The 20,685-nt window shown below is 37.0% G+C and overlaps 1 protein-coding gene across 1 annotated transcript; it reads left to right on the top strand.

The window, feature by feature from the left end:
- Positions 1 to 1,497: 1,497 nt before the first annotated feature.
- Positions 1,498 to 17,732, top strand: LOC110457478 (monomeric sarcosine oxidase-like). The gene is made up of 9 exons (XM_021508775.1): positions 1,498 to 1,594; positions 2,552 to 2,621; positions 4,989 to 5,045; positions 11,561 to 11,689; positions 13,568 to 13,781; positions 14,024 to 14,190; positions 14,360 to 14,546; positions 15,283 to 15,416; positions 17,549 to 17,732. Exons 1-9 carry the CDS (start codon positions 1,498 to 1,500, stop codon positions 17,730 to 17,732), a joined length of 1,239 nt encoding a protein of 412 aa, XP_021364450.1.
- Positions 17,733 to 20,685: the final 2,953 nt, after the last annotated feature.

The following is a 20,685-nucleotide window of genomic DNA, read 5'->3' as shown; positions in this document are numbered from 1 at the left end:
AAGAACGTGACGATTTTTGTGATGGTACCGTCAGGGTTTGGGTAGGTTTTTGCGGTGGTAATCAAATCAGGTTAATTATTCTGAACGGAAGAGTGATCAGGACCACTTATGACGATGACATATTAAGAACTGTCGTTGTCCCCTTGTTATAGTGTCTTTGAGCAGGCGATTTTTTTTCTCTCAACAGGACAGCCAATCCCCAAACACCAGTAACGACAGTAGGATATTTTGGTTCGGTGTCGAAATAATGTCCAAATATTAGATTGGCCTGCACAGTGTAACAAAGCACGAGTGATAAGTGTTGATGGTTGGTTGGATTTTTTTTTAGGGTTACCTCAAGTGTAAGGATCGGTCTCCGTCGTTCGTAGCTGTACCCAAACGAAGTCTCTAGCCCTTCTAGCCTCTTCTGTAGCCGTTTCTAGCCCTTCTAGCCTCTTCTGTAGCCGTCCCTTGCCCTTCTCCCATTATCTCCTTTCTAGGTTATATTTATACCCCATTGCAATCAATTGGTTCGTGCGTAGCTGGTCAGTAGAGACTTAAGATCATATCTATGTAATCCTGGATTATCTCCATGTTACTAGGATGCCTCCAGCCCTTATATATATCATAAGGTCCATAAACCCGTCATAATCAATTGGTACGTGCATAGCTAGTCAGTTGAGTCTTTACTATCCTATCTATGATTGTAATCCTGGATTCACTAAGCTATTTCCTAGATATGCGTTACCAATTACATTTACTTTACAATTACTGACTGTGTCTCAATAGTTTCCAGATCTGCCGTTCATAGAACATGTTTGAGATGTCCTTATGAAACAAGTTTGACACCGTCAATATCAGCTATATACCATGCGACCAGTCAATATCTTTCTCAACTCCCTGGGGAGCATACACAGCCGGTGCTGCCCAACCAAGTACTCATTTACAACTAAGTAGACTGGAACAAGCGGAGTTAAGTGTCTTGTCCATAGATACTACACGGTACCGCGACGTGACTCGAACTCGAAACCCTTCGGTAACGAGCCCGGCGTCGCGTCCTACCACTAGATTACCGTGCCTTGATGCAGAAGTGGAACAACACTTTCGCTAACGATAGTACACATCACACACGGTCTATGCTGCGATGAATCCGTGCACTGACACAATCTTATGGAGGATACACCTGCTACCACGCTGAATACGTTTTCAGTATGTATTCCACCAGCAGTTAAAGGCCCGTAAAAGACTGAATATTTTCATAATATTAGATTATTTTATTGTATCCAATATACTACAATGCCCAATCCATATCCATATAATTTATTCGTTGGAAAAGCAATCACTTTTTTGTTTATGTTGAGTTTAGCTGTACATGAATAGAAAAACAAATGTTTTCCCACTGGTACATGCTATTAGGTGACCAGCTGTGACGAAATGATATAGAGATAGGGCAGCACATCAACGTTGATGCATACATCTAGGAACGCCAGTCTACATTGCACCTCGTGTAATTTGAACATGGAGAGCGAGAGGCGGTTCTATCCCTACATTGTAATTGGGTGTGGCGGAGTCGGAAGTGCGGCGGTTTACTGGTTGTCCCGTCGGGTGGGCTCAGGTGAGTATTATCGTTACTTTAAAGTACGGTGTTTTGTATATCATAGTATGAAACAAAATATAAAATATATAAACTTCATATATTTTACAACAATTATGAAACAAGTTTTCCAACTTTTACTAATCACTCTTGTTGGCACGGATGTTAGCGTGCGGGGGTCTTACTGTGGGAGGAAAGAGGAGTACCCGAAAAAATTCCACGTGAAAGGGCAGGTGACCCAATACCTTTTCACGTCCGATCGGGGAATCGAACCTCGATCGCCTTGGTGAACGGCAAGTGCGCTATCTACGTATACTGCGCCATCCTACCCACCGTATATTTTAGTATAGATTCAGGCATTGTTATAGCCCTGATACAACGTATCTCTAATAACATAAAGTCTCGTTACTACTGGTATACACTTGTGAGATAGCACAGGCACTGTCTTTACATAAGCCATATAGTGCTGGATAACATATATGCATTTTTTTGTTCTGTTAGTGGCAAGGTTTGTTAGAGAATGAAGAGAAAGAGGCCTTTTGCATGAGTCTATATTATGTAAGAGGGATGATCCCGGGGCACCCCAACCCTGGCATTCCTCTCAAAGATGCTGGGGGAATCAAACAATTTGAACCTAAAAAAAAAAATTAAAAAAAAAAAAATGTTTCTATGCTACATTTTATTTTAGAATTTGAGGTTATTTTTTATGTTTACAATTGTGACTGTGATTTTGTTATAATAACTTCATTCTGAGAATTAGAAGTATTGGCGTATTTTGTTTTCGGGGTTTGATGTCATTAAAAACAAAACAAAATGACGATAAGTCAGGTGACCTATTCTACCACTTCTATACGCAGATATTTAAAACTATTTTAGAGTATTAGAAGTAAGAACACATTAAAATTAAAACAGCAGTTAAAAATGTTCAAATCAAATTATAAACAAAACACGCCACTTCCTTCGTTTCGTTTGTTGCAGACGTTTTAGGTCTGGAACAGTTTCAACTTGGTCACAGTAATGGCGGTTCTCAGGACCATTCCAGGATCATGTAAGGTTTATAACTACATACAAATCTGGCAAATTATCTAACTGTATAATACGCCTTTATTTTAGGGAAATTACATATTCACTTAATATATCAAACTTTAATGCACTTTGTTCATAATTTATCTATAGCTAATTTGTATAATTTTCGTATAGTGAAACATATAATGCATCATTTTTATAATTAGGCACGAAAACAAATTAATATCTCAAGAAATGTTAAAGTTAATTATCCAACCAATCGTCTTCTACATACGTGTATATGCTTTAAGTTTACTTTGCTGTTAAATCTATGATATTCGTCTACATTCAGACCAAAACATTTATAGATTGCGGGACTGTTTAAGGAATTAGAATATTTTGAAATAGTCCCCATAAATGTTGTGTTTACCCGATATAAATGTGTTAGACGTCACTTTACACAATAGCTATTTTTCATTGATCTACTTTTTTTAATGTTGTCCAATAGCAAGGGTGATATAAAGACGAAAACAATACTTGTACATAGACAAACATGGAATATTAGTTGCAAAAAAAAAAAAGGAAAACTTTTTTTTAAATTATTTTTATTAAAGTATAACCTCTTTCTGGTCCCTTTAATTATATTGTGAACTATGTTTGAAGTTATAATGTTAACCTATTATTCAGCTTGATATGTATGTATTATAATTTATTGGTAACATCATGTCATTTAATGTTCATGCACTGAGTAAAAGTCATATGTTAAGATAAAACAGACCAATAATTTGTTAATAAATTATCTCCATTTTTAATGTTCATATTTATGATTGTATACTTCGATAACCATTGGCCTGAATTCCATGCGAACATTTTTATTTACTTCATCAATATCTTTTTTACGTACATAAATGTGATATATGCAAAAAAAAGATAGGTTGAGATTTTATTTACCTAAACTATTCTCTTTCAACTTCTAGATATTATTTTCATTACCTTAAATCCATATTTTACTTTATATGTATACATTAACCTTGTGAATAAAAGAGTTTGAAGTACAAAAAATGTACATAATATATGTTGTGAACTCTTGGTGACAATAATACATTTTCCTAAGATGCAGTCGCTCGCCTTATGTTTAAGGCTTTTACATATCACAGGTGACTGTATTAGGTAGCCGTCCGTATTACTCATCAAATGTTACCTCTGTCGTAGTTACGGCGTCTGACATTCCGCTACCACTAGCCCTCCACCGCTTGGTCACGGGTTCGAGACCTACGTGGGGCAGTCGCCAGGTACTGGCCATAGGTCGGTGGTTTTTCTCCGGTAACTCCGGCGTTCTTCCACCACCAAAACCGGCCACGTCCTTAAATGACCATAGCTGTTATGCCTAATAGGGCGTTAAGCGCAAACAAACCAAACCAAACCAAACCAAACTAATTGTGAACAAAAAATTAGAGATTCATAAAGCGAAGCTGGAATATTAAAACTGTTCTTGTACTGTGTCTTGCTGATAAATGAGAAAATAAAACCATAAGCAGATAGACTTTTTAAGACCAGCACATTCTAGCCAACAGATTCACAAAAAGGAACTCAGAAATTGAAACTGTTCTTATTTTTTTCATCATTTCGTATTTACTATATATCAAAATTTAGAATTATTGAGAATATGTTTTTCTGCCCGGAAGGCTTCTCTTTTACATTAAATCATGCTTATAGCCATCATCATTATCATGTGACTTCAAAACTAGAATTTTCAGGAACTTTAATTATTAAAAGATTGCTTAACTGTGTCTACTTCCCTGGACTTGACGGAAGACACCACTGAGGTATGCCGCATTTGGTTAGGGAAATGCCGACCCTTTCAGATCAGTTAATATTTGTTTCTGGTTTGGTGCTCAAGATGTCCTTCCTTTAGTATTCGTACTTTTCAAGTTCCTTTCTCTTTTTCACCCACATACATTTATGTATGCAGGTTGATGAACGCTATTGACAAGTTGTATGGTTGCTATAATGATCCTATAGAAAATATGTTGTTTATTTCTTTGTGTAGATATAAAGATGTACGTTTTTGATTATGCTCATGTGCCTATTTACTTCATTGTCACTTCCCAACTTGCTTTAGCTAGGAGGACATACATACCTTGGTTTTGATCTAGATTTCCATGGAGGATGTTGTCAATAAAGAAGAAGACGCTTACTCTTCTGGAATACCTGGTCTTTTCCTCTTTGTAAATGTTCAAGATTATCCATGTAGATATTTTTGTTTTAGTTAATATGTTTTCCTACTTTAATCGATTTGGGGTTCGAATAACGATTTCATTGACATTTAGGTATTATCTTGTCGTATCTTTGCTTGAATCCTGTCTTTTTTATTCGTTACTGTGGTTTAAATTTTACCTTTACCTTTCAGTCGGTTAACCTACCACGATAAACGGTATACAAAACTAGCACCGGAAACCTACAAAGCGTAAGTATACGTTGTGTTGTAATGGATATCATAATAATAGTCAAAGACAAGTCGATATCCAGTTGAGCCTAAGTTATACATAGAGGATCTGACACGAGTGTTCATGTAATATTGAATTTATTAAACGTGTTTAATAAATTTAATAGTACATGATCACGAGTGTTAGATTATATTTATTATATAATTCAATAAACACCCTACGTTGTCCTCAATAGGTCCTATCCTCGTCGCCAATATTAATGTTCATCATGATAGACATTTTGACTGGTTTGACATTTCCTGACAGGACTTCTGACCTCAGGTTTGACAAGGTCAAGTTTTGTTCCCATCAGGAACTCCGCAGGCGACACTCCTGTTGTAGAGTGTGGAGTTGACCGGTATACTAATAGAAATCTACTCGATTTCCGTGTAATGTTTCCTTTAGAATTTTGCATTTTTTCATGCCTTCCTTGAACATCCTGACCGACCTTTCCGCGAGCCCATTATATGTAGGATGATGGGGAGATATTTCCACATGTACAACTCAATTATCAGACTTGAAGGCTGTGAATCCTCGCTAATAAAATATGGACCATTGTCCGACACCGCCATCTCAGGTAGACCATGAGTAGAGAAACATTCTCTCAATCTGTCGATGGTCACGACTGACGTCGACATTTTTGTAGGGTACACTTCTAACCATTTGCTGTAAGCATCTACGATGATTAGAAACATCTGACCTAAGGTTGGATTAGCATAGTCAACATGAGGTCTGGACCATGGCTTTTCAGGCCTCTCCAATGGATGGAGAGGAGCTAAAGGTACCGCAGGAATCGAACCATGTTCCTGGCAAATCCTGAAATCCCTGGACTTTATTTTCAATGTCTGAATCTATTCCTGGGCACCAGAAGTAGCTTCGTGCCAATTTCTTCATACGGACCATCCCTGGGTGTCCCTCATTAAGTTCATCTAACAATTGTTTACGTTCAATTGTTGGGACTACCACTCTTGTCCCCCAGATAAGACATCGTCATAAGAACTCCGTTCTGTTCGGCGTGTATATTAAGGCTTCAAGTCCTCCTGACCACACTTATCTCTTTTGTACGTAAGTTAGAACTCTATTCAGGGTGGAGTCATTGGCTGTCCATGACTGGATACTCTGAAAGTCTACTGGAACACTGCCCAGGTAGTTGATAAGAAGAGTTGTCTCCCCTGGAGTAAGTATTTCTCCAACTGTGTCCTCGAGAGATAAACGACTTAGTCCATCAGCGTTGCCGTTCTGTGATCCCTCCGTATACTGTAGGTCATACTAATACGTTGCTTATAGCAGTGCCCACCGTTTAATCCTGACTGATGCCATAGTAGGGTATCGGGTTGTCTGCCTTGAGTAAGCCTAACAGGGGTTTGTGATCCGTGTAGAGTACACATTTGCAACCGTAGTGTAACTTCCGGACTCCAAATATCAGAGCTGCGCCTTCCTTATCTATTTGTGCGTAGTTACGTTCTGCTGGCGCTAGGGTACGTGAGGTGTAAGCAATAGGGCGTTCCTTACCATGTACAACGTGCGAAAGTACTGCCCCTAATCCGTAAGGCAAAGCGTCACAGGAGAGTACCAGTTCCTTATTTGGGTCAAAATGCACTTGCAATGCATCAGAAGCGTCTGTTTCATCCTTTTTCTATTTCCATTTGCTGTCTTTCCTGAGTAGTGAGTATTTAGGCGACAACACACTGCTAAGATTTGGCAAATGATATGCATAATACGTGTGGTTCAGAAGGTCAATAAATGACTGGAGTTCCTTAACACTTTGTGGCGTAGGAGCCTCCTTAATGGCTCTGACTTTTTCTTCTTTGGGCTGTATCCCCTTGCTGTTGATCCTGTGTCCCATTTTGACCACTACATCTGACAGACATACACACTTTGTCCTTTTCAGCCTCACTCCTGCTATGTCCAAACGAGCAAGTACTTCAGCTAGGGTATCTCACAGGTGATCCTGGCGATCCTTTCCTGATATTGAGATGTCATCTACTCGGACTACCAGATGCACTATGCGTTGTAGTAAGTTTTCCATGATTCGCTGGAAGATTCCCGGACTAGATGATATTCCGTAGGGTAGGCGGTTGTACTGGAATAATAAACCCTTGTGTGTATTTTGATTGTCGTATATGCGTTAGACCCCTCCTCCAATTCCAGCTGTTGGTAGGTTTGACGAAGGTCTTATTTCGTGAAATCCGATCCGCTTCCCAATGATGTATACATATCTTCTGTTTTTGGTATAGGATAATTGTCTAGTTTCGAAACCTGATCGTCTGTGACTTTGTAATCACTGCAAATTCTTTTGCTTCCATCTCCTTCGACAATTGGCACAATGGGTGTGGCCAATTCAGAGAATTCTACTGGTGAGATAGTTCCTTCTGACACCAAGCGATCAAGTTCTAGCTCTACTTTGTCCCTTAAAGCATAAGGCACAGGACTAGCTCTAAAATACAATGGTTTCTGAGAGTTGTCCATTTAAAATTTAAAGTTTATCAACTTTATCCTCTAGTGGATATTGATTGACTTGAAATATCTGGTTCAATCTAGCTTTACATGAGAAAGCAAACTCCGTCCAAGAAGACTGGGATAGTCTCCCTTGACAACCACCACTGTAAGTATGCCTGTATAGTCTCCATATTTCACTGAGACGCCACCTTCATCCCTTGTTGGGATAGGTTCACCGGTGACCGGTGTAAGTCTTAAACTTCTTTTTGGTATTTCTCAGCTTGGCTGACAAGTGTTCTCCCCAATCACAGTTACCACTGCTCCAGTGTCAGTTTCCATTGTCACGTTTATTTTAAAACAACATTCAGTGTCACTTCATATCCGTTGAATTTACCCACTTGGTTAATATTGAACATCGAGAACTCCGAATCCGGTTTTATATTGTCCGAAGTTGCCTATAGCATGTGTACTTGTGTCTGTGCTTTATTATGATTTCTTTTAGGTATTGTTTTGTTCCGCTGTCAACTCAAACATTTTTCCTTTATGAGTCCTTTCTTGTTACAATAGTAATATTCGGTGTCTTTGATTTCGGTGTCTTTGAATCTACACATTTTTAGGTCGTGATTTCCCCCACACATGAAGCATGGTTTATGTTGACCTTGATGACCTTGGGCGTGACCTCTTCACTGACCTTGAGCTTAGCAAGAGCTGTTGCCTCGATTAATATCTTGCGACACTTTATTGACATTACTTTGTGCCTCGGACCTCGATCCGTGCCCCTGTGCTCCCTGTAAGTCTATGGAGTTTTTCGCTGCTGTTTCCATAGACAATTCTTTCTCTGACAACAGTCTTCGTTGAATTTTGTCATTGTTAACACCGCAAACAAGTTTATCGCGAATCATGATTGCGAGTGAAGCACCTTATTCACAATGTTCAGACAGATTTCTGAGGGCAGCTATGTATTCTGTGATCGACCCACCTTCCTTCCAGAAACGGTTGTTGAATTTGTATCTTTGCACTGTATCCGATGGTCGGGGTGCATAATGATCCTTCACGATCAATACCAAATCCGTGAATAACTTTTAAGTGCGTTTCGTGGACCACATACGCTAAGCAATACTATTGCTCGCTGTTTAATCCTGTTGTCTGCTTCCTCAGTAATGCCGTTCGCGACAAAATACTGGCCCAGACGTCCGTGTAGTGCTCCCATGTTTCGACTGATTCCTCGTAGGCCTCTATCTTACCGAATGCGCTAGTCATTTCCCAGTTTTCCTCGTCGCCAATGTAATGTTCTGTGGTTTATCACCACAAACAGACAACACAACAACCATGTGCTTGATGAGGTTTATTACGGTGCGTTTTCCCACAATGCACTTCAGGTACATATAAATAACCGGAGCAGTATGCAAACATCCGGATACGACTGCAATACGCTTTTGGTTACCCACTAGTGGGTAATACCCTGGACGTGATTTTATTGGTCAATTTTTTAATTATGACGTCAAGTAAAAATGCTTTGCGACGTCATCTGCCATTGTGACGTCACAGTTAATGGCACTGTATCCCCGATCAGCAACAGGAATAATATATTCTCAAGAGAAACATAAGGTTTTCTATATATAATATCTGAACATTACGGGAGAAAAAGGCTCCTAAACTCGTTATGGTTGATAATCATGTTTATCTTACTCTCGTTAATTAGTTCTCAAATTAAAAAGACACTCGGTAAACCTCTTGTCTTTATACAATTTGAAAACTACATTAAATGCATTATGTTTGGAGCTCGCTGCGCCACAACAATTGTTCTAAAACTTCTTTTTGAGAACCTTTTACATGAACAAAAATTCATTTAGATTTCATTTCATCAATCAATGTTTAACAATTGTCTTATGAACGTTGAACTTTTTATGCTAAAAAGCATCCTATATGACTAGCGTTTACGAAAATAATAATGACGTCACATATTTTGACACAACGGCGCGTGCACTGTCAAGGTAAAGGTTATCACAATACACATCGTAGTCGGCACCTTTTTGTTATTTTAATTTACTGGGACGTCCCAGAAATATGCATTCAACGTCACTTTCAATACAACGTGCGCGTCTCTTGATGGGCCCTCTTTGATTGTGAACCTCGATTTGTCCGCCTGTCACTGAGCAGGAAAACGTACTGTGGAATCCGCCATGAACCTGGAACAATGATGAAGGTAACCGGTTACACGAGGTCGCCATTGATTGTGTGTGGGTCAGATCAGTTGAAGTAGAATTTGTGTTGATTTGTAATGATGTCAGAATAGTTATTGATGAATGAAATTTATCGAAATGCCCTTGCCTCTTCCATCAATGCAAAAAGTATCTCCGGTAACAAGGTCAGCCATTTTGGTTACAGAAGTTGCAGTGCGTAGGAATATGTCCTGCTTCCACCGGCAACGAGACTCCTTTGAGTGTGTATTGTACGTTTGTACGTGAGTTGTATCGTCTTTTTTAATTGAACGGTAATATAGCCTATATTATAAAATAAAATATTTTACGACATGAAAAAGATATGAAATATCCTAAACATGTTTTATTTTAACATCTTAGTATACAAAGAGTACTGATTAAATCGTGTTGGTAAAAACAACAATAAAAGGCCTGCAAAGCGCGAACATTAATAGTTCACCTAGGATGTAAAGAAACAATGTTGGTGTCAAAATACATAAATGTTAATTTTATCTTAACAGCCTTAATTAAAACATTGGAGTATATACATTCGGAAGAGAAAGAAACTTGTTTTCAAAATTAATCTTGCTAGCCTGTAGCCCAAGTTTCCTCTGGCCTTGACACAAGACTTAGAAATTTTGACAGATAGATGTCTTGTGTGGAGCCAGAACGCACTATTATAAACAAAACGTTGAATTCTCCATCACCAAACGACGTCGGAGAGTTTGAGGTGCTGATAAAAAAAATCGACTTCGACACAACACATACATCACATATATCAATAAATGGATTATTTATTTATATAAATCCGCTCTTATGTCACTAACAGTTGCTCAGTTCCGTCAGAAGAGTCCTCGGTTTTCAATCGTTCAAAATTTCACACCTGTGCGATCGCTGTTTTTATATGTCACGGAAGTGACTAATCAACAAAACGTACTGATCCGGACCAAAAACGGAATATATCATCTTGTTTAGAAGATTTCCGGCCCATGAATTACAAAAATGGCTTTCGGTCAGGTGGACAATTTGAACGATTGAAAACCCAGGACTCTTCTGACGGAAATTAGCAGATCAAAATAAGAGCGGTTATGGATATATCAAAAATACATTTATCTATATATGTGAGGGATGTGTTGTGTCATAGTCGATTTGTTTTGTCAGCATCTCAAAACTCGCCGACACCGGTTGGTGTCGGAGAAATCCACGTTTTCATAGAGTAGTGCGCTCTGGTCCCACGCAAGACATCTATCTGCAAAAAAGTCTAAGTCTGGTGTCAGGGCCAGAGATAACAGGGGCTAGTTTTCCTGGTGCCACAGTGTTCGACGTTTCAGGATCCCTGTATCACTGCCAACAAAAGATATATGCATTCGAAACTCATCTATAGCTTTGATACATCATTTCTGAAAAGAAAAGTATACCTTGCGGGAGTTTGTTAAGAAAATAATAAAGATAAAAAAGAAATAAGGTATAGTTAACAAGAGTGTTCTGAATGTAAAAACAGACACTGTGGGACAAGGCCCGGAATCGAACCCTGAATCTGAGACTGCTAAACTGTCGCTCTAACCGATTGGGTTATTTTGGTCGACGAAAATGTCCTTGCCCAATGGTTCTGCAATATTCTTTCGGGCCAGACCAGAATTGGAACCCTGTACTTCAGGTTGTCATACCATCGCTGTAACCAATGAAGCTACCTTGACAACGGAGAAGTGTACGAGCTATAATCTACTACAGCTACAATCCAACGGAAGTTAGGGAAAGGTTTCAGTATATAAGAAAAATGGCAGTACAGTGGGACAGGAATCCTTAAAATAAATGCGGGAAACATCTGATTTTAAAATTTCATCTTATCTTATCAGATGGCGAGAAGTGGAAGAAGAGTCGGGCGTCAAACTGGTCTATAAGACTGGTGGTGTTTTTTTCGCCAAACACGAAAATAGCACCACTTTGGATGATTACGCCAAAGCGATGGATGCTTACAATATCAAGTATAGTATAAAAAGAACAATTTTACAATTTTATCATGTTACATTTTTTTATGAGTAACGATTCTCTTTATTACTCCTACATATAGGTCGGGTAAATTTTCCTGGACAAGTGTACTCAAGGAAAGTATGGAAGGGTGCGGTCGACATCTGTCCATATTGTATCCAATGTAAGCAGCAGTTTATAACTGCAGATGCATGCAAGATTTTGGTGCATTCACTTGTTACCTCTCGGTTGAATTATGGTAATGCCCTGCTCTGTGGTATATCTGACAAACTAACCAATCGTCTACAGAGGGTCAAGAACACTGCAGCACGTCTGGTTACTCGTACTCGAAAGAGAGAGCACATCACACATGTGCTATATTTAATGCACTGATTACCTGTACGATACAGGTCGCAGTACACAATTTTGGTGTACACACACAAGGCACTGAATTGAACAGCTCCCCATGACCTACAGGAGCTTGTTACCCTGTATCAGCCGTCACGATCACTGCGGTCGGAGACAGAATAATTGCTGTGTGTCCCAAAATCTATGGAAACCGCGGCTTTGTTAGGCATTCGACCACGTTGTGGAATAGCTTACCATCTGCTATTAGAAAGTCAAACACCCTGGCCAATTTCAAGAAGAGCATACAAACTCACCTCTTCACGTCTGCATTTTAGGCTCTTTGCACATTTATTCATTTATGTGCACATTGAGATGATCATCAACTTGCTTAATGCATTATGGTGATTGTAAACCTTTTCTCTCTAACAATTACAACTAATATTATTATCCATATGTTGTAAAGCGCTTTAGAGTAATTTTACAAATTATATAGGCGCTATATAAATGTTGTTGTTTATTATTATTATTATCAATAGTTGATCTATTGATTCATATTTGTTATGTTTAGAAATCTTACTGTTATCTGTCCCATTCTTTTATATTGTTTATGTCATGATGACATTTTAAACTGATTCAAATCTAAACTACATGTACAATAGTTATACAAAGTTTTCAAAAGTCTACTTAAATAATTCAGGACGATAGGAACTTTGCAAATCTATCAATATACATCATGTCATTTCATATTGCTAGGTTTGTTCGTAAGACGTTACAAACATAGATTATATATCAATATAAAATATAAGATTTTTTTTTTTTTCATAGTTTTTTTTTTTATTACCTTAGGGTGATATGAAAAATGACAATATTTATCGATATTTCTTTTTAAATTTTATATTGTCATACTTTTATCTCAGGACGATATAAAAATTGGCAATCTATCAATATCTATAATGAAATTTTACATTGTTCTTGTCTGTTCGGTACACGATACAAATATTGACGACATAAAAACGTTAAAATACCTTTTGTATTGGTAATTTTAATCGTTGGGCGATAAGAAAAATGAAAATTTATCAATATTTCTATTGAAATATTACTACATTTATCGCGGGACGAAATGAAAATTGGCAATCAATCAATATCTATAACGAATGTTTACATTGTTCTTAAATGTTCGGTAGACGATACAAATATTGACGATATATAAATGTTATAATATTCTTTTTATTGCTATATTATTATTGTAGGACGATTTACAAAATGGCAATCTATCAATATTAATAAGGAAATTGTATATTGTTTTCATATTATTGTAGCACGATGAGAAAGTTGGTTATCTTTTATTTTTATAATGAAATTTCATACTGTATTTTTATTTTCGTAAGAGCATACAAACATTGTAAATATATTAATATAAAAAATTATTCTTATAACTATTTTATAATTTTTGTGCGATATGAAAATTGGCAATATAACCATTGCATATGACATTTGAGTGCTACCCTGAATTTTAACATGCCTGTACGTCACAATTTTCTGTTAAGATATGAACGTATGAAGGGTTCGGCTCTTCGAGAACGTTTCCCTCAGTTTGAAATGGACGACAGCTACGATGTCATGTATGATCCAGAGACGGGTCTCGTAGATGCAGCTATGGCAAACGCTGTGCATATTCAGCTGGCCCGGGGGAGGGGCGCACGTATTATAGAAAATTGCCCTGTGAAAGGCGTGGAACGTGCAACAGATGGACACATCAAAGTAAGGTTTTCTTGACAAATGATATACCATAAATACTAACATTTTCCACACAGGAAATGATTTCAAAATAGAAAAAAGTAAGATTTTTTCGAGTTGCTTAAAATTTATATCTTAAAACTGAAACGGGACTGATATGCGAACTCGAGTTGAGCGATAATACAATGTTTTTATCGTAGTAGATTAACAAATGATTGTCGGGGCCAATTACTAGCAAGCCCATCCTGTCCTTTACGGTTATATAGGTGTACACGGCAAAGGGGGTGTTCAAGTGTCGCCGTCTGGTGGTGACCCCTGGAGCCTGGTTCAACGAGGTGCTTGGGTCAGTGGGCATTCACATCCCAATCTACGTCACCCAAGAACAAGTAACATACTTCGCAACTCCTAACATCAAAGATTTCACCAAAGAGAGGTAATAATTTGCTTATTGTTTATTTTTTAATTGTACAGAGCCAAATATAATATCGTTTCATCCATAATTATATAATCTATGAGCAAAGTATGTTTATTATATTGTAATAATAAATAAATAAATAAAATTTTAATTTCGAACATTCTATTCAACTGTTAAAATCCTGTAGATTCCCGATTTGGGTTCACCACTCAAATAAGAATATGTTCTACGGATTACCCATACATGGAAACTCGGGAGTCAAGGTTGCATTAGATGCTAGTGGCCCTATTGTCACCGGAGACACACGAACCTTTGAGCCAGACGCAATCACAGAGCAGGCATGCAGAGATTACTTACAGAGTATCATACCCAAGGTATGCATGGTATATATTTCACTTTAAGATCCCCCATTGCACTGCCAAAAATCGTAACTTCGAGTTTTATGAGAACAATAGTAAAGATAAAATAAAGACTTTATTATTTATTAGTTAAACAGTGTTCTGAATGTAAGTAAATTTCATTGCCAAGGTTTTAATATTTCTTCGCGGTCTTTCCGTCTTTTCGTATTGCTGAGTAATCTTCTCTTCTGAACAGGTATTGATTGTTACGTCATTTGTTTGTGTGAGTCACGTCATCATTTTTTGAGAAAACGACGTAATTTTCTCACACAAACCAATGACGTAACAATCAATACCTGCTCACAAGAGAAGATAACTCTTCAATACGCAAAGACTGAATGAACGGCGCAATCGTTTTAACAATATTTTTTACATGTATTAAACTTCTGCAAGGTATAATTGGTTAAGTTTTGGCATTGCACTGTTAACGTCACCCATGTAGTTTACCTGTATTCATTTTTTAATTCCATTTCAATTAAAATATGAGAAAACTATAATTCTGCAAAATGTGGAGGTAACATACGATTTGTTATGGAATATTCGAAGGACTCAATATTATATATTCTCATAATATATATAAATATATATTCAACACTAGCAACAATGGTAAAAATATCGATTCATTTCTTAAATATTGTGAATATATTAAAAATAAGAGATAAAGTCTTAACATATGTTATTGACTCTCCATCCGCTTTTTTGTATATTCTAGGCCCTTGGTCCACTGTTGTATACAAAGACGTGTCTGTATACAAGTCCTCCAGACCGACATTTTATCTTAGATACCTGCGCCAAGACAGGATGGGATGATGTGATAGTCTTCTGTGGCGCCGGGCATGCGTATAAGTAAGAGAAATCACTATGTGAAATAACGTGTGTGTCGTAAATGTACGTTCATCATTCAAGCTGCAAGTTGGTAGACTCTGCTGGTGGGGTTTTTAACCTCCTAGTTTTACCGTCACTATGGTGTCCACAATGATCTCTTTTGAATAGTACCAGGATTCATAATATAAACACTGTGTTTATTATACAGTTAAAGTATGGGGTTGAGGGATATAGCAAGTTTCTGGTGTCCCAAGACCAGGTCTATTTCCCGAGGCGAAGCCGAGGGAAATAGGCATGGTCAAGGGACACCAGAAACTTGCTAACATCCCTCAACCTCATACTTTAACCGTTTTATTATACCGATATATTCACACTGTAGAGATAGTTTTAACTAGAAATTATTTGTAAACCATAAGCTGTAGATCACAATAGAGCCAAAAATGCTTCCGAGTTCGGTAGCAAGCTCCGCCCACCTCGCGCGTCGGTTCCGAGTTCGGTAACAAGCTCCGCCCACCTCTCGCCTGATTGGCTCGGTGGAAACACCGGAGTGTAGGTGGGTTTTAGTTCCTAGACTAACACACAGGACTAAAACACAGTCAGGCAAAAGTGGGGATATATTCGATTTAACCAATTATTTTTATATAGAGCAAATAAAGTAGAGGTATAATAATCAATATTAATGTGAAAATTACCATTGCTCCTGTATTTTTGTGATTCATATAATCAATTAGGTTTATGAACTTCCCCTTCTGTTTAAACAGTAGTTAAACAAATTTAGATTTCCACCTTTTCAGCCTCTAGCATTACCGATAAGTCCCAGCAGACAAAATCACCTGTACGGTGCATTTTAATTCACTTTGGAATTTGGAATTCTATATCAATTACTTAATCTTATAGGTACAATCATATGCGTATGTGTCTTACGTTCAGTTTTGCAACCCTTTCCATTCATCGAAAGTCAAATATCTTATGTCATTGCCTCTCGGATTTCTATTCAAATGAATGCAAAAGTGATTTATGAAATATATAATCCCTAATCAATGGTGGTAATGTCAATCGAGTTTCATTTATTTGATGAGAGAAAGATAAACTTGATAGACCAACTATCAGAAAGAAACCGATTCCAATCTATAACTTACGTGTGGAAAATATGTTTTGAAGAAACGTTTTACGGTCAAAGACGAAAAGGGATTTTATTAAATGTAACAAGCGTATATAATTCAATAAATTTGCAACTTCAATGCAGCATATTATGTTGCATTGAAGTTGGTTTTATTGAAATTCTATTAAAATTATTCTAAAACCTGTCATAAAACCATATGGATAGTTGGTTCTGCATCAGCATGTCAAATGAAGGTACCACAGAGCTACTTTGTCAGTTCGGATGGGTAATGATGTTTTTAAAAGGATCTCAATACATTCCATGTATATCATTTGAAAATTAACGATCGTTCTTGCACCAACTCTTAGTTGTGTCATAAAGTTAAGGCCAGATTGATTAAATTTGAAATTAAACAGTTCCCTTCTAAAATTTTAATTCATGATTGGGTTTTTACTTTTACGTACCTGCTCCTCTGTCTCAAAAGTAGATTTTGGCATTTTGGATTTCCAATTTTATGGCCGCTAGCATCAACGTTGAATCCAAGAAGAACGAAACATCTGTATGATGCAGTCTGTTGGCTTACTGTATCTATTACCAAATTGTAAGGTGAAATCACGTTTGTGTGTCGCGTTCACCTGTAATGAATCCATGATACGTTTGACCTATAAGATATAATTGTTAGTGTATCCCTTAAGCTGTATCTACCATATAAACAACGGTCAGCCGGTGGACCAAGTGGTTAACGCGTCTGACATTCTGCTACTACCACTAGCCCTCCACCACTGGGTCGTGGGTTCGAGACCGTGGGGGCAGTCAACAGGTCGGTGGCTTTCCTCCGGGAACTTCGGCTTTCCTCAACCACCAAAACCTTGCACGTCCTTAAATGACCAAAGCTGTTTACACTTTCACCACTGTAGATCATAATGGACTCATCCAGATCAATGCATGGAAGAGTTTACTTAAGTTACATAGGGATGATAGGACGTAAAGCCGAAAAAAACCAAACCAAAGAAACGACAGTAACGATGATGCATTTCCATTTTATTTTTAGATGGGCAAGTTTCCTTGGAAAGATTCTGACAGAGATGGCTGTAGACGGGAAAACCCAGTATGATATATCACTATTTAGTCTTGACCGCGAGGCTCTGACGGACCCTAACTGGGACCCAATGTTAAAAAGCGGAAGTGCAATGACGATTCCAGGAACGTTTACCAAACACACCTCGAAGCTGTAACGTGTCCAGTAAATCTTGTATATTTTTTATGAAACATAAACAGTGTATAAGTACAGAGAATAAAATATAAAATTTCAGGATCCCCGTACCACTGCCAAAATTACATCTTTGTATTGGAAACTCATCTGTTCACGATGATTTAAACTTAGGAAAATTAATTTCTTAATAGGAAATCACACCTTACGGGACTTTTATGCATAAATAAAAATATGACATTTACAAAAATATAATTACCAACAGCCTTCCGGTTGTTAAAACAAAATCAGCCGGGCTTTACCAGTATCATCGATCCTCGATACCCAGGGGTTACGCTCATTTACGCTCTTTGTACCCCTGGAATATGTCATAGCAAAATTGAAGGCTCAGTGTGCATTGCTTTGTTGATGAGACAAGAAGGCTAGCTCGATGCTTTGATGTAAATGAAAAGAATCTCACGGTCGCGTAACAGTAAAAATTGACTAGCTTTGAAGTGGGGTGTCGCTCCTTTGTAATCTTCAAAGGACAGGTATCAGCCGAGCGATTGGTCTGGTTTTTTTACCTGAGACTAATCAATCAGCTTTCTTAGTGCCTTCAATTTGCTATGACATGTTCCAGGGGTGCAGAGAGTGTACGTGTGAGCGTTACCCCTAGATAACGAGGATGGACCAGTATTCGATCACTGAAATTCAAATGAGCCTCCCGATCGAAGGAAGTGCACTACAGTAATATCAATAGGTAAAAGTAAGGGGAGATTTCTCTTTTGCTTTACCGGCAAGAGGATGTCGATTTTTTACTGGCCTAAATCAAAACGTTTCTGCTTACCTTTTAAATATATATCAATGAAAAATTATAAACTCACAGCATTTTGAAAGAACGTAATCTTTGATGTTTCATGATATAGAGTACTGCCAGACTAAACCAGGAAACGATTTCAGCCAAAACAGAAAATATTGTCAGTAATAATGATCATTGGTATCCTTGCAATATTATGATAAGATGTTGTTTTAGTTTTGTCAATTTTGAGTTTGAATTGCAGTTTTTGCTATATTTGGATATGGTCGTGATTTAAACTTATTATTCTTACAAATTTGCAGCTGAAATTGTTGGTAAATACTTATTGCATATGATAAGACTTTAGAAGACAATACGGAAACGGGACGATTTAAATCTATTAAGATTAATATGTCTTTAAGGTATGTAAACCTAAATAGACTGAATAGAAATAGACTTCTGATTATTTATACAGTTAGTATCATATCTGTATCAAAGTTACATCTTAATTTTTTTTTTCAGTTTAAAGTACTGTAAAATCATTAATTTTCGTGGGTTTTGTAATTTCGTTGATTTCGTGGGTAATCTTCATCCACGCATTCATAAGTTCACGAAGTAATTACAAGTTTGATGTAAAGCAATTCTCCGAATTTCATCAATTGATGTAACAAAAAAATTATGTCTTTTTCGGGAAACCACAAAAGTTTGCCCCACGTAAATATCTGATTTCAAAGTACATAATGTATTGTAAAAACTTTAAAAATAAAATGACAAAGCAAACATTGTAAAATTTTATCATGATGTATTTTATTTTCCTCTGTTGAAAGTTAAATGTTATTTAATAACCACGTGTTCAGACAGAACGTGTTACAGTGTCTGATTATCATCTAAACGTTGATAATGCTTCGCTACCAACTTTTCAATATAGTTTTCATAAGTACTAGAAATCAATGCAAGCATTAGTAAAACAATGAATTGTTGAATCAGTTCTTCATAAACATTATAACTCTTTAATAAAATACTTATCTTTGATTATAAAAAAGTGATGATGCTCTATTGTGACGTCGCTCTATTGTGACGTCGCTCTATTGTGACGTCATATTTAAAGGTAATGAGATCGAAAATGCCTGGACTCGATTTCATGAAATCATTTTCATGCTCAAGCACGGATTTTGTGCTCAAGCCTAATTTTTTTTCTTGCAAAAAATTGATTACATCTGACTTTTTTATCGTTTAACATGATAAAAGCGAGTTACAAGAAAGTTGGTTTGAGCACAGAATCCGTGCTTGAGCATGAGAACGATTTCATGAGTACAGGCCCTGGTCTCGAGTTCTCCCATAGCCAATGAAAATGCGTACTTTTCATAACATACATATGTGCTATTCGTACAATTAACAAACAATTGTTAAACTTCATAACACATGGACTGATTGCAATATGGCATACGGCAATTATGGTAGAAATAACTTAATGCCATTCAACAATTTCAGCATATATTATCTAACGATTCACATACTTTATCTGCACGTTATCTTGGCATACGTTCTGTTGGATTTTTTTTTTTTATGAATATAATAAAAAAATTGTAAGAACTTCGTGTTGTGGAAATCTTTCGAAAGGAGTTTTACGTACACTGTAAAGTGACAAATAACCTTAATATCTATTAATATTCTTTATCCATTCTAAGCATTACTAGAGCGAGTTCTATCTATTTGTTAGGCCTATAGTACCCTGTATGGCTAAATCCTCCTACTCTGTATTCCTCTAATCGTTCCAGTCACAAACAGTTTATTTAAGAAAACGTGATAACTGTTATAAAGAACCTAACAAACCATACCTCATTTGTCCAAAATTTACAGGGTTTTTGAGGTATGTCCTTTTAAACAGAAAGGAAAAAATGTACTCCACATACTGTGAAATCACTGATTTTCGTGATTTTTTATTTCATTGTTTTCGTTAGTGCTCTTCATCCGCCAAATAATTACAAGTTTGATAAAAAAAACCCACATTAGTCTGTATGAGTGGGAAGTTATAATCCACGAATTCATGTATCGACAAAATAATGTTGGGGTCCCATGAAAATATCTTATTTCACAGTACTGTAGATTTTGATCTTTTTGCCCATTAATAATAAGTATGTTCTTGATGCTTAACTTTTGCTATATTTTCGTGATGCTCTTATTTTCAAGGTTAAATAGTTAA

This window comes from Mizuhopecten yessoensis, unplaced genomic scaffold (assembly GCF_002113885.1).
Source record: "Mizuhopecten yessoensis strain PY_sf001 unplaced genomic scaffold, ASM211388v2 scaffold9157, whole genome shotgun sequence".
Lineage (NCBI taxonomy): Eukaryota > Metazoa > Mollusca > Bivalvia > Pectinida > Pectinidae > Mizuhopecten > Mizuhopecten yessoensis.
The sequence above is the reverse complement of the archived record's forward strand: the minus strand, read 5'-3'. Positions and strand labels throughout refer to the sequence as shown.